At 39.3% G+C, this 13983-nt stretch overlaps 1 protein-coding gene across 1 annotated transcript in view; it reads left to right on the top strand.

The window, feature by feature from the left end:
• Window positions 1-9979, top strand: part of FASTKD2 (FAST kinase domains 2) — a 28387-nt gene extending 18408 nt beyond the window's left edge. The window contains exons 9-12 of the mRNA XM_043996560.1: window positions 2149-2367; window positions 3383-3470; window positions 7467-7581; window positions 9619-9979. Of these exons, the coding sequence (XP_043852495.1) occupies window positions 2149-2367; window positions 3383-3470; window positions 7467-7581; window positions 9619-9729 (533 nt within the window). The 3' untranslated portion in view covers window positions 9730-9979. The remainder of the gene's footprint in view (window positions 1-2148; window positions 2368-3382; window positions 3471-7466; window positions 7582-9618) is intronic.
• Window positions 9980-13983: the final 4004 nt, after the last annotated feature.

The following is a 13983-nucleotide window of genomic DNA, read 5'->3' as shown; positions in this document are numbered from 1 at the left end:
TAGGGAGGAACTAATTATTATGTAGTATCAGAGGCCCAGGTAATACCATTACAGATTATTGTAGGTTTGTAGTGAGTCTGGTCAGCATGGTCATGTGACCTCCAGCAGCTTTCAGTAGCATGTGAAGAGCAATGGAAGAGAGTGGAAATATCCTAAATTGGTACTAGCAGGGTGTGGCTGTCCACGGAACAGCAGGAAAAGGAATCCAAGAGTAGCTGATAGAGAGTATTTGATTGAATAGGTGGAATATGGACAAGATTATGAAGTGTGGGAGGTGAGACTAGGGTGCAGTGGTGATGAGGTCACAGAGCTGCAATGGATGGAGATTGTAGATCAAGGTGAAGATCATAAGAATAGGTTTAGGAGGATTGACGTTAGTGTAGCCCAGGCCAATCTGATGGACTGGTTTTTGGTTTGAACAAAATGTGATGTTCATAGAACATCTAACAGTTAATGGAGAACTGTATTTAACCATAGCATGGAAAGGATACTTAGCAAGGGCACGGCATTGATTCAGTCAGACCCAGCTGCCCTGCCTCTCTGTGTTGATCATGCTGACGTGATCAATCAGAAGCTTGAGCAAGAAAGACCTGATTCCTGATGAGCAGGCTTTATATGTTGTCCACTGGAAGCATTGGTCCCCTGGGCCACTTAAGTCCTGAAGACAGTTTCAGTACCTTTTAAGGAAAAACTAGCCTAGTTGCAAGGGGTTAAGGACTGAGGAAAAGCCAGGCTAGCCTTTGTGGCAGGGCCTTAGGAGATCAATGCTCTTAGCACAGAATCAGAGAAAGAGATTGAAAGATAGGAGGTTGTGGTTGGGGAGGGGAATTTCAAAGTGCTAGATAAAGGGGGTGAATCAGTTATTAGGTCGTGCTTACATCAAGGCTATGACTATACCTTTTTGTGGCTGCTGTGAAATTAAGGTGGAAGTTATGGGAGTTGGGAACATTGATAAACTAGGAAGCCAGGGTGTCTGAGGAGACATTGATATGCATATTGAAGGGGCCCTGAGTATGATAACAGGGTGAGGGAGAAAGGAAGGCTGTATTAAGTGGTAATCCTGAGAAAAGAGGGCAGAATACTTTGAGAATGGTAGATAACTGCATCAAGAATTTGGACTGGATGATAAAGATGAATGGAGTGAACCTCAAAGAAGGAGAGATTGTTAAGTGCTGCTGATAAGCCAGAGTGGGAATATGCCTTCTACTCGGCCTGGTCTGGTGCCACCACCATTACTGGAAACAGTGGCAAGGGATGTGGTATCCACCAGGGGGAGCCAGGTTTCTGTTTAGGAAGATGAAAAAATTGCAAAGAGGCTGATAAATTGCAATTGGTTGAAAATTGTGTTGAGGGCCAGAGGGCACAATGCTCTAAAGAAGGGCTGATGTGGATGGGAATGAGAGTACAATGAGACAAAGGAGGGTGAGACTTTAGAGCACATTGGTTGTGAATCACCATCAAGAACAGTGGTGAGGCCGGGTGGGAGGGGCCGCTTATGTCTGAGGGTCTGAAATAACTAAATGTAGAGTTGGAGTGTGGCCCCCGCCTCCCCCCGCTTCCTTCTGTCCTTGACATCTTTCCAGCATATATACCTAGCAGTGACATATCTAGGACATTTTTAGGTATTAGCATGATTCCAAATTGCTTTCCAGAGTGGTTGGGCCAAATAGTAGGTATTTGATGCAAATTTTTTCCGCAGTCAACAATTTTTCTTTTTATTCTCATTGCATCAGTTTTGTTTGTATAAAACATTTCAAATTCATGGATTTGGAAACACCTATTTGTTCTTTTGATAACTTAGAAAAGTTGCTTTTAAGTGTTGAGGTCAGAACCCAGATTTCAGGCCATGAAGATAGGCCTCATTTTCAAGGAGTTTGACTGAGAAAGGGAAGACAAATGCTTTATGGTTTTCCTAGTAGTTCTTGTCTAATAAGGAGTTCTCTCCCAGATAATTAGTTCTTGGGATGAGTTCAGTTTTATCTAATTCTTTATTATCTGGTTTGTTTCACTGATCTACTGTTACGTTTTTAGCCAGTACCCAATAGTTTTGATGGTTAGTGATATTTAGTATAATTTGAGGTCTATAAATGTTTTTCTCCCTTTGTTCCTGCTTTCTTATTTTTAAATGATTTTCCGTATGTTTTCTAGGTAATGAAAGTTCCAAGGCTGAGAACATGCTACATCAGGTGAATGCTTGCTTGGAATTTGAAGACACCTCAGTCCTTCAGTCCATACCTATAACGTTGAAGGAATGTTCCTCAGACTCGTTTTTTTCAAATGTAGAGGTTGAAGACGTGTTGTTAAATCTTTTCGAAAATAAGAGACTATTTTTAAAAAATGTACAACTGCCCCATAATTATTTTGTTGGTAAGGGAATTATTTACTTATTTATATTAATATTTTTCTTAAAGAGGAACTTGTTAACTTGTACTATTAAACTGATAGCCAGAGTTAGTTGTCTTATAGTCTTCCTAATTAATTTTGTTCATTAAATGAACTTTATTTTTTCCTGGCTGTACAATGCACAACATATCAGAGAAGATATACACACCTACCCTTTCACTTTGCACTTAAAATGTAATAAGTAAAATGCAGCAAAACAGCATTTAAAAGGGTAGGGATACTTATAAAGCAAAAAAATGAAATAATCCTGTACCAAATTCATGGCAGACTAACAATAACTCATCTTTATGGCCTATTAGCACGTTAAAGTTTATGGAGTGTTTTCACACCTCACTAACACAAAGGAATTCCTGCCTTCTGTCACTGACATTTAAAATAGGTGCAGCTTATGGGTTTTTTAAAAGCATCTACTTGTATAAATATGAAATGGTAACCTGTATTAACAGTGCTTGTCCCATAATTTTCTTGTGAAATAAAGCATTCCATAGTGCAAAATGACTTGCTTCAGTATTAGTTACTAGACATTGCAGAAAGGCAAAGTATGAAACGAAAAATTAAATACTTTGTTAATTGTCAGTCTTGAGGTTTCTCAGACACATCTGAAAACGAGTCTGCAAGATTGGGATTCATTTGTTCTTTAAAATCTTTTTATTTATTTTTTTTAATTTATCAGAACTTAACATCAAATAGGAACTTAAATTTGTATTTAATTGTCACTATTGAGCAACATGTTAGATTGTCATATAGTACTTAGAATTAGCTACCCATGTTTTTTTCTGTTTTTATTCTTTCTCCTTTTGTATTTCCATTCCTCTCTCCATCCCAGCCCCAGATTCCAACAACTTAGCACCTTCTCAGAACTGAGATAGATCATAAGTAAAAGATTTGTGGATTTTCTCTAGTATCGATTTTTTAAGTAGATTAGGTTTTTATTTTGGTTAATACTTGACAATTTATTATCTGAATGCTTTTCTTTCAGATTTTGAATTGAGAATGGATTCTAAGAGAAGCCAAGTATTTCCAGTTTCTGAAGCAGATGTGTTCGTGGCTAAACCAGATATTCTCAGGTCACTGGATTGTGCTCTTTATTTGCTGTACTCTCTGTATTCTTAGTCTGATTCCAGAATGTTCCACATTACTAGCAGTAATAATGCTAATTCATCAGCTTGTAGAATGTTAGAGTAGAAAGTGGCCTGATCTAGTCCAAGTTTTGTACTTGACCAAGATCCCAAAAGGTTATATGGTTAGTGGCAGACCCAGGACTAGAACCCAGATTGGCTGACTGGGTCCAATGCTCTTTCCACTTCATTCCATCAATAATAATTGAGTGACTTCTATGAACAGGCACTATGCTAACTTCTATAAGAAACACCAAGCTCTTTGAGCTTACAAAATAGCCAAGGTCAACTAGTCATTCAACACTTATCAAGTGACTACAGTGTGCCAGGCACTTTGCTATGTGCTTATGATACAAATAAAAACCAGGTACCTAACCTCAAGGAGTTTACAGTCTTGTGGATGAAGACGACACATAAAAGGAAGCTGAAAAGGGGAATGGTTTGGAAAAAAACGGGGCAAGGGAGAAGGTACCTGACACGCAGGTGTGGTGGAGAGGTCTGAAAGCGGTGTAGCCTGATACTCCCGTCAGAAGGTCCAATCAGGGAGGCAGAAAATACTGATGAGATGTAAGTCCTGAAGCATTCTCAATCTTTCAGGATGGGACAAATGAACTATAGACAAATCACTATAACACAAAATATAATATGAATGTGCCGTAAGAGAGGTACTGCATCACCATGGAATTCATAACAGTGAAGAATTGAGAACCTCCAAGATCCTCTAGTACAACCAAGTCCTATTCACCACAAGAATCCCATTTAGAACATTCTAGGCGAAGTCACCTAGCCTCTGGTTGAAGACCTTTAGTGCCAGGAAACTCTATTCTTTAAGCTAACTCATCCCATCTGGGGACTTTTGCAATCACTCTGAAATTGAACTTACCCTCTCCCCACCCAACCCTCCTACTTCCTTCCCAAGCCAAACACAGCATGCCTAGCCAGAAGGATTATTCATTTTATCTCTAAGTATAAGGAAAACATCATCAAGGGGGTGGCATTTGAGCTGCTTTTTTAATTTCAAGTGCTAAAGGATTTCAAAAAAACACTGTTAGACAATACTATTCTACAGGGTTTGGGGGTTAAACACAATAATGTGATATTAATCTAAACTAGCTCTGAGAGCGTTTTGTTTTGTTGTTTTGTTTTTTGGTGAGGCAATTGGGGTTAAGTGACTTGCCCTGGGTCACACAGCTAGTAAGTGTAAAGTGTCTGAGGCTGGATTTGAACTCAGGTCCTCCTGAATCCAGGGCCGGTGCGTTTTCCACTGTGCCACCTAGCTGCCCCCTCTGAGACCTTTTGACATCATAAATTCACAGGCTAAAGGGACCTTTGGAGGCCAACTCCTTACTAGAGTTAGGAATGTCCTGCATAGCTCCCCTTACAAGTGATCATCAAGCCTCCATATTAAGACCAGTATGAAGAAGAGGCCTGCCTCCTGAGGGGGCCCATGCTGCCTATTTGGATAGCTTTAATGGTTAGCAAGCTCTGCCTTAAATTGAGCTGAAATATAACTCATTGTAGTTTTCATAACTGGTTGTAGTTAAACCTTGCAGTTTTTCTTCACCTTCTTGGATTATATGATTTCAAGATTCCTCATTCTCCTATTTGCCATTCTGGATGTTCCCCATCAGTCATTACCCTCCTAATATGTGGCACCCATAATTTCTTAGTGACCTTAAAGAATTGAAGCATCTTCAGAAGTGTCTTGTCATGTGTGCAGTATAGTATTTGACTTTACCAAGGTATGGTAAAAGATAGATGGATTTAGTTTTTGTAAATGAAGTAATGTTGTGTCGTATTTTGGAAGTTAGGAAGCCACAACTTATGTCTTTGTCCCTTCATATTATACTGTCCTTCTAGAACATGAAATACTTTTGTTTTGGGAGATGTTCTCTATTGTCAGACAATTTTTCACTTTGAGCAGGATGTTTTGCTATCTTTTCCTAATGCTGCCTCTTTTCCTTGAATGGACTTTTTCTTTTCTCAAGGAAATCTTTCTGCATCCTCACACCGATTTGTTGGCTTTCTTCTTCATTGCATTGTTGTGGACTCTAACAATAAATTAGCATTTCGATAGTGCTTTGAGGTTTGCAAGGCACCTTATAAACAGCATTTCATTTTATCCTCACAGTTACCTCGGGGAGGTAGATGCTATTATCCCTGTTTTACAGTTGAAGGAATTAAGGCAGACAGAGACAAAATGACTTTCCCAAGAGCATACAGTTAGTACTTACCTGTCCGAGGTCAAATTTGAGCTCCGATCTTCCTGACTCTAGTTTCAATGTTCTATGCGCTTTGCCACCTGGCCGCTATAGTGATATGGACTAAGAAGCATCAGCTGTCAGCAATCAAGGTTAGGAAGAGGAGGAGATAGATTTGGCATTGAGCTGAACCTTTCTTGGGGGGCTAAAATAAAGCCCCCATATAGTCTTCAAGGTTAGGAGTGGTTCAGTTCTAACAAATGAGAGCAGGGCTGACTGCTTTTATTTTGTCACTGAGCTTCACATTTCAGAATGTCCAGCTTGGAGATTAGGGGCAAAATCAGCCCAGGTTTTGTTTTTTTTCTTGGCCAGGCAAACAAATCTGCCTTTTCCAAACTCTTCACTGCTGCCTGCTAGTTCATGATAAGGAATTAAAAGGGGAATCATTTAGACATCCCCCTGGAATTTTCCTCCAACTTTTTACCATTTTGTTTGTCCCCTTGCATTTGGGACAAAGATGTTCCTTCTGGGGAGAAAGGAGGTGACATAGAGCACTCCAGCTTTGTCCATGCTCATGCTTCCCCCTTATAGCACAGATCATTGTGGTTGGTTCAGGGATTACTAGTCTTTATTTGCCAAAGTTAATATTCAGGCCAAATTTCAGCCTTATTTACAGTCATACTTACCCCCCCCCCCCCCGTTTTAACTTCCTGCGAGAGTCTGCCTGTTCAAACACTTTTTGCAAAGTTCTGTGTAAGTAGAGTTTTGGAACCAATTCTGTTTTACTAGTGACATACACTATAATTTCAGAGATGCTCTGTTTTAATTTCTAATTCATCTTGAATTGGCAGTTATTTCTAGTTTCTTCAAACCTCTCATGTACTTAGCAAAATGAAGCCTTATATACTTCAAAGGAATAATGCACCTTTTTTTTTAAACAGAAGAATCCTTTTTATAATAATTAGTTCCTAACTTAACTGATTTTATTCTGTTTTGAACATTTGAAATAGTTTATAAAATAGGAATATTTCCAAAGTTGAGAACATCTGTGCAATAAAAGATTACTTGAGGAAAGAAAATTGAACAAAGGAAGTGAGGTCTTTGAAAGTTATGAATAGATATACTCAGCTCTTTTCTTTTTAAGTATAATGTTTTAAAAACACTTATGGAGTGACTGTTATATAAATAGTCCTATTGTAAACACTTTAAAATGAACTTCCTACGTAAAAAAATACAGTGTATAAAATCAGACTTTTTACACCCAAAAGAGACCTTAGTAGCCATCTGTTCCAATTTTATTTTAAATCTCAGGAAACATAGGCTTAGGTAGTTTAAGTTGACTTGCTCAGGATTACACAGTGTGTTAATATTTGAAGCAGGACTAGAAGTAGGACTGTGATCTTTTGATTCCTAGCCCACTTCTTTGTCCCACCGTACCATTCTATTATTACTAATCTAATATTTGTATTCAAATTGTTCTCAAAATGTAGTTTTTATTATGGTGACGGTTAAAATGACTCTATCCTTTGGAGACAGTGGATGGGCAATGACTTGAAAGTCAGAGGACCTGAGTTCAAATGCTACCCCTTGTAATTAATTACTAGCTCCCTTCTGGGCCTCAGTTTTCTTACCTTTAAAATGAGGGGATTGGTCTAGAGGTCTCAAAGTTCTCTTCAAGCTCTGAATCTATAACCCTAAGATCTTTGCAGTGACTGTTTTCTTGTATTGTTTCTTTTGTTTGCAGAGTGGCTTTGCTCTGTGTTCCTAGATCTGCTTTCTGTTTTGGCACCACCCACCCCAGAGGAGGGCTGGGGATGAAGATGCGTCATTTAAAAGCTCTAGGTTTTCATGTGATCTTGGTAAGAACATAAAATGCAAATGCTGCTCATCACTTAAGAATAACAGCGACAAATCAAGTTAGAGGGAAAAGAATGTTACTGGGATTGTAGAGGGTCCTGGCAGGGACATCTGGAGTTAACTTGTTTCTTGATAACAGTATTTCAAGACAACTGGATTCTTTTGTAATCCACGGTATTTTATATATTTTCAAACATTTTGAGAATTAGCTTCTCTGGACTACCAAAGGGTTCCACAAAATAGAAAAACATAGGAATCCCTGTATTGGATTGACTTCTTGGGCTATTTTGAACAGTAGTAAAGAAGCCCTTCAGCTGAATATCTTTTTTTATTTTGTTTAACTCTGTTTCCTACACATTGTAAACAAGTCTATGACCAATGGAAAGTTTTGATATTGAAGTTTTGTTTCATGAGGTGAAATGGGGAGCGATTGTGGAGTACATTTCTCTAGAGGAAGCATGATAGCTATGAATGAATGAAGCATTTATTGAGTGCCTACTATTTACAAAAGCCTGTGTGTGCATAGTGCTCTTGGACGATAGCACACGGAATGGTTTAGCCATACATCAGATGGGAAGGTTTCACGACCCTTAGTTTCAGTGACAGAGCAGATGGCAATGCCTCTCCTTTTGTGTCATGTCCACTGATAAAGTCATACCAATTTCAGACATACAGCCATCTAACAGTGCCAGGGGCCTCAGTGTCAGGCACTTTCCTGGCTCTTTAGAAGCTGTGGTTGTAGCTCCTGTAGGAGTACTGACTTAGGTGGCCTCTACACAGTGACCTGGGCTGGAAGCTCTTACCTTTTCTAAGGCTTTTCTGTTCAAGGTCCTAGCCTGTCCCCATTGGGTTCTGAGGGGGAGGGAAGGGAAGGGAAGGGAAGAGGCACTTATTAAGCACCTACTGTGTACCAGTCACCATGCTGAGTGGTTTACAAACTGAGGGGAGATGGTGATCAGGGTGGTGTGACCTGTCTGGTACAAATTTTCTCCTGTGTCTTAGGACCCTCTTTTGGCTTAGCTGTCATAGACTTCAAAACCTTTCAGGAAGTGTGTTCACACTTAAATCAGTCCTTCCTTATATTCTTTTTTTTTTTTCCGCAGGGCAATGAGGGTTAAGTGACTTGCCTAGGGTCACGCAGCTAGTAAGGGTCAAGTGTCTGAGGCTGGATTTGAACTCAGGTCCTCCTGAATCCAGCTTTATCTGCTGTGCCACCTAGCTGCCCCCCCCCTTATATTCTTTATACAAGCTACCTCTTAATAGCTTCATTCTGACACGATACTCTTAGAATAACTTTTTTTTTTTTTGAGGGGCAGTTGGGGTTAAGTGACTTGCCCAGGGTCACACAGCTAGTAAGTGTTAAGTGTCTGAAGCTGGATTTGAACTCACGTCCTCCTGAATCCAGGGCCGGTGCTCTATCCACTGCGCCACCTAGCTGCCCCTAGAATAACTCTTTAGATTCTTTTGAATTTGCCAAAAAGTTTGTAAGGAAGGTCTATGTTTTGTGCTGGTCCCTAATTGAATTCCAACCTCTTTGTTGGTCATACATCTAGAGTGTAACTGAGCCTCAAAATATAGCCTTAGAGAACATTTAAAATATGACATGTCACATGTTACAGTGCACCTGAGCATTGCTCAGGTTTGGAGAGAACCTTAGGGAGCCCCAGGTCTATTAAGATATGAGACACATGGCCCAAAAGAATGTAAGTGTTAGTGGTTTGGTGTCCATGCCTTAGCTATTATTCATGCCTCATGTTCTTCCACCAAGGAAGGGGATCCCTTCTGCTCCCTAGAAGACATTTACATTTTGTAGTTTTGTGGAAGGGAGTTGCCCCCAGAGTTGGCACTATAACCTTGTGCCTTGTGTCACTTAAAAAAATATTTCATGTTAGATGATCTCAATATGAGTTCTTAGAAAGCAACAATTGGGGCTATAGTTGTGTCCTTACATGCTTATCTTTTTCTCTAAGCCAAATGGCTTGTGGTATCTTGTTATGGTTTAGAGTAAAAATTGACTTTTGCCCCATTTCTCTTATAAGGTCCATACCTGGGAGATTAAGAGATTGGATATGAACCCCGCCGTCACATTTCTGAAGACCCAAATCTTCTCACAAGAAGCTTTCCCCACTGCTACTGAATTTGCAGCGTGAGATACTCAAATAAAAGGAAGACTTCATGGGGGATAAGTTTCCATTATGAGAAGGAACACATGGATGGATTGTAGTATTTACTAAAGCCTAACTCTACTGCCAAAGGAGGTTTTTCTGAGTATCTCATTGAAACAGATGATGTAATTACAAGTGTGCACTGCTGAAAATGACCATATCTGACTGGAAGAATTTTAGCTCAGAAATTTTCATTTAATTAATTTAAATAAAAATTTCAAAGCAGATAAAATATCATGAAAGTGTTTTGTATTTAATGTGCCATAAAATGCCAAGATGTATAACAAGCCATAGCTATCCCCTGCTCTGTTTGAGTTATATTAAATTACTCTATTGGGGGGGCATGACTAGACCTGGTCTAAAGGTTGTATAGTATTTTCAGGATAAAAATTCAAATTTTTATCTATACTTGCTATTAGAAGTTGACTCTCATTCTTCCCCACAAGTATATCATACTGCAAACAGTTTCTTCCAGTCTACTTCCTAATAGAAGCTACTGCTCAGCTTGCCATTAGCTGCTTTTATTAGTAATAATAATTATGATTATGATAAAAGTAATAGCTAACATTTATATAATACCTACTATATGCCAAGCACAGTGTCAAGTCACTTCACAACAAACGTTCCCTTATTTGGGTGTCACAACAACACTGGGACAAGGGCTGTTCTTGGCTCTATCCACTGCACCACCTAGCTGACAACTTGCGTTCCTGCCCTATAAATACTTACATTGCACTACTAAGCCACAAAAGAGTTGTAGTCTGCTGTATTGGAGGGATTGTCCACACCAAGGCTGCCTCCCACTGATAAAAACAAATGCTTTGTCAAATTCTAGGCAAAGTCAAAATGTATGATCTATATTTGTACATATATACTACAGCTTAAAAACAGGAACAAATAATAAACGTATTTAGTCTGTTTGTTTTTTAAAGAATGTCATAATAGGATCTAGGTACTTGGAATTGTAGTTGCCAACACCTGCCCCAGTTTTGGGGGTAAAAAAAGAAGAAAAAGATCATCCATACCAACAGTTTTTAAGAGGTGCAAGGGTAAGTGTCATGCACCTGTACACATCTAAAGCAGGATTTAAACTCGAGTTTTCCTGACTTGTAGTCCAACACCATCCCCTACATCACTGTGACTCATGTGGGAAGAATATGTGACTAAACATAGAAGCACAACCACTGAATGTTAATCTTAGAGATCAAGCTGTGGGCTCTGCACCTCAGGGCAATGACAATTTGGGAGGGACAGAGTGAGTCACACAGGATGAATAGGCTAGGATGTTATCTTTCCCCAAAAAGCTGCCCCTTTTTAAAATTCCCCTCTTCTGTTCAGGCCGTCATTTCAGTCCCCAAGGTTCACAACCCCAAGTGTGTAATCTTCAACTCCTTACCTTCTCTCACCCCACCTTTCTGAACATTTGCTACATCTTATCATTCCTCATTTTCTTTTTTCTCTTTCTTTTTTTTTTTTTGGTGGGGCAATGAGGGTTAAGTGACTTGCCCAGGGTTACACAGCTAGCAAGGGTCAAACATCTGAGGCTGGATTTGAACTCGGGTCCTCCTGAATCCAGGGCTGGTGCTTTATCCACTGCGCCACCTAGCTGCCCTCTTTAAATCTTACCACTTCTACTTCTTCCATCTTTCTCCATCTCCCTACTTTCTTGGACTATTGCAATAGCCTCCTAATTATTCTTCCTTAAATATCTCCCATCTCCATTCTACCCACAACCAACAAAATGATTTTCCTAAAACACAGGTTTGATGATGTCACTAATCCTCACTAAAGTCCAACTTACTGAGTTAAGATCAAACATTATTTCAGCTTTGTTTCATCAAGTTCTATCTTGGGCAATGACAGTCTGCATGATCTGGGGCAAGGGCCCTAACCTCTTAGCCTGGCTCCTCCTCTGCAAGATGAAAATAATAGCACCTATTTTTATAGGGGGTTTGTGAGGGTCAAATGAGAATACATGTAAAGTACTTTGCAAGCCCTAACTAAAGTTCTATATAAATATTAGCTATTGTGATTATTATCCTGAATTTCTATTTTCCTAAGTTTCATAATGTTTATTAGTAGAATAGTACATACATAGGGGCAGCTAGGTGGCTCAGTGGATAGAGCACTGACCTTAGAGTCAGGAGAACCTGAGTTCAAATGTCACCTCAGACATTTAGTAGCTATCACTTAGTGGCAAGTCACTTAACCCCAATTCCCTTAAACATCTGGGGCCATCTCCAGTCATCCTAATATACATCTTGCCACTGCACACAGACATCTCTGGAGGAGAGTGAGGTTGGTGACCTTGCCCAGCCCTCCCTCATTTAAGTCCAATTCAGTGTAAGTCACGACATCACCCCAACATCATGGTCATCTTTGAGAATGAAGGACAAACAACCAAACCAAACATGTATTGCTAAATAAGTAAAAATAGGCATATCAGAGGGTACATGCTCAAACGTTTTTACTGGTGTGAATGCATGATCAAAAAAGTTTGGAGACATGCCCTAATGCATTATTACTGGAGCTTCAGATTTTATCCATCAATTATAGAAAATAAAACACAGGTTTTCAACATATGCAAAACATGATGGGGGGAGGGGACAAGAAAGTAAAGCTGTTTAAAGTTTTATATCACAATTAGACAGTAAAGAATCAGTGACTTCAATTTCTAAAGCTCTTGAAAGGGCCCAGAATTCCCTTTCCATCAAAGTCCTTGTTTACTTCCTTCAGCCTGATGGTCCCTGCCAGTGTGCATTTCTACATTAAAAATTATCTGGGCATTTTGTGGGGAAGGGCTGCCCCATGGTTAGTTTGGAGTGTGTGTGTGTGTGTGTGTGTATTCCCTCCTTTGACCAGTTTGGATGAAAGTGAGGTTTAAGTGAACCCCACTTCCCCACCCTTTCCCTTTATGTGAAATAATTTTCCATCCATCCTCTTTTTTTCCCTTCTAGAGAGTTCCTTTCCCCATATTTTAAGATCACCAAAACAGCAAAAAGTATTTCCAGGCCCTCTTTCATATTTGCCTCCTATGACCTCTGACGACCTCTGATGATTATATAGTATCCCCCTGTAGAGTGTAAATACTTTATCCTTGTGCAGTCTCATGATTACTTGCTCAGATTTAAAAAAAAAAATCTTTCAGCTCTGGTGTTTGTATTTCAAAGTATCTACTCAACTTTGGCAAGAATGCTTAGAAGTCCTCTATTTTGTTGAAGATTATTATTTTTTTTTTTTACCCTACAAGATTATACTGTTTTGCCGGATAAAAGATTCTTGTTTATAAGCTGGTACCTTAAAAAAAAATCATTTTGGGGCGACCAGGTGGCACAGTGGATGAAGCACCGGCCCTGGATTCAGGAGTACCTGAGTTCAAATCCGGCCTCAGACACTTGACACTTACTAGCTGTGTGACCCTGGGCAAGTCACTTAACCCCCATTGCCCAGCAAAAAAAAAAAAAAATCATTCTAAGTTCTCCACTCTTTTATATTGGTGGTTCCTGGATCTTCTTTAGTACTGACTGTGACTTCTCAGTACTTAAAATCTTTCTTTCTGGCTACTTACAGTTTTTTTTTTTTAACCTGAAATCTCTGGATTTTTGCTGTGATATTCCTGGGATTTGACATTTTGAGATTTCTTTCAAGAGGCGACTAGCAGATTTTTATTTTCACTCTGTCTTCTAGTTCTAAGAAACAAGAGTTGTCTTCTTTAGTGATTTCTTGAAATATGCTGTCTAGGCTCTTTTTTTGGTCATAACTTTCAGACAACTCAATGATTTGTAAATTATATCTCCTTGGGGCGGCTAGGTGGCACAGTGGATAAAGCACCGGCCCTGGATTCAGGAGTACCTGAGTTCAAATCCGGCCTCAGACATTTAACACTTACTAGCTGTGTGACCCTGGGCAAGTCACTTAACCCCAATTGCCTCACTTAAAAAAAAAAATTTATATCTCCTTGATCTATTTTTCAAGCAATTTGTTTTTATAGGACATCTTACATTTTCTTCCATTGTTCAGTCTTGATTTTGTTTCAAAATATTTCTTGTTGTCTCACGGAGTCACTAATGACTTCTTTGGCACATTCTAATTTTTAGGGTGTTGGTTAATTCCCCCCCCAAGTCTAGGCCTAGCTCTTAATTATTTTCTAATTCTTTCCTTTAGTGATCTCATTCCATTAATAAAATAATTTTTAAGCTCCCTCTAAAAAAACAAAAACAAAAACAAAAGAACTCTTGC

This window comes from Dromiciops gliroides, chromosome 3, assembly GCF_019393635.1.
Source record: "Dromiciops gliroides isolate mDroGli1 chromosome 3, mDroGli1.pri, whole genome shotgun sequence".
Classification (NCBI taxonomy): domain Eukaryota; kingdom Metazoa; phylum Chordata; class Mammalia; order Microbiotheria; family Microbiotheriidae; genus Dromiciops; species Dromiciops gliroides.
The sequence above is the reverse complement of the archived record's forward strand: the minus strand, read 5'-3'. Positions and strand labels throughout refer to the sequence as shown.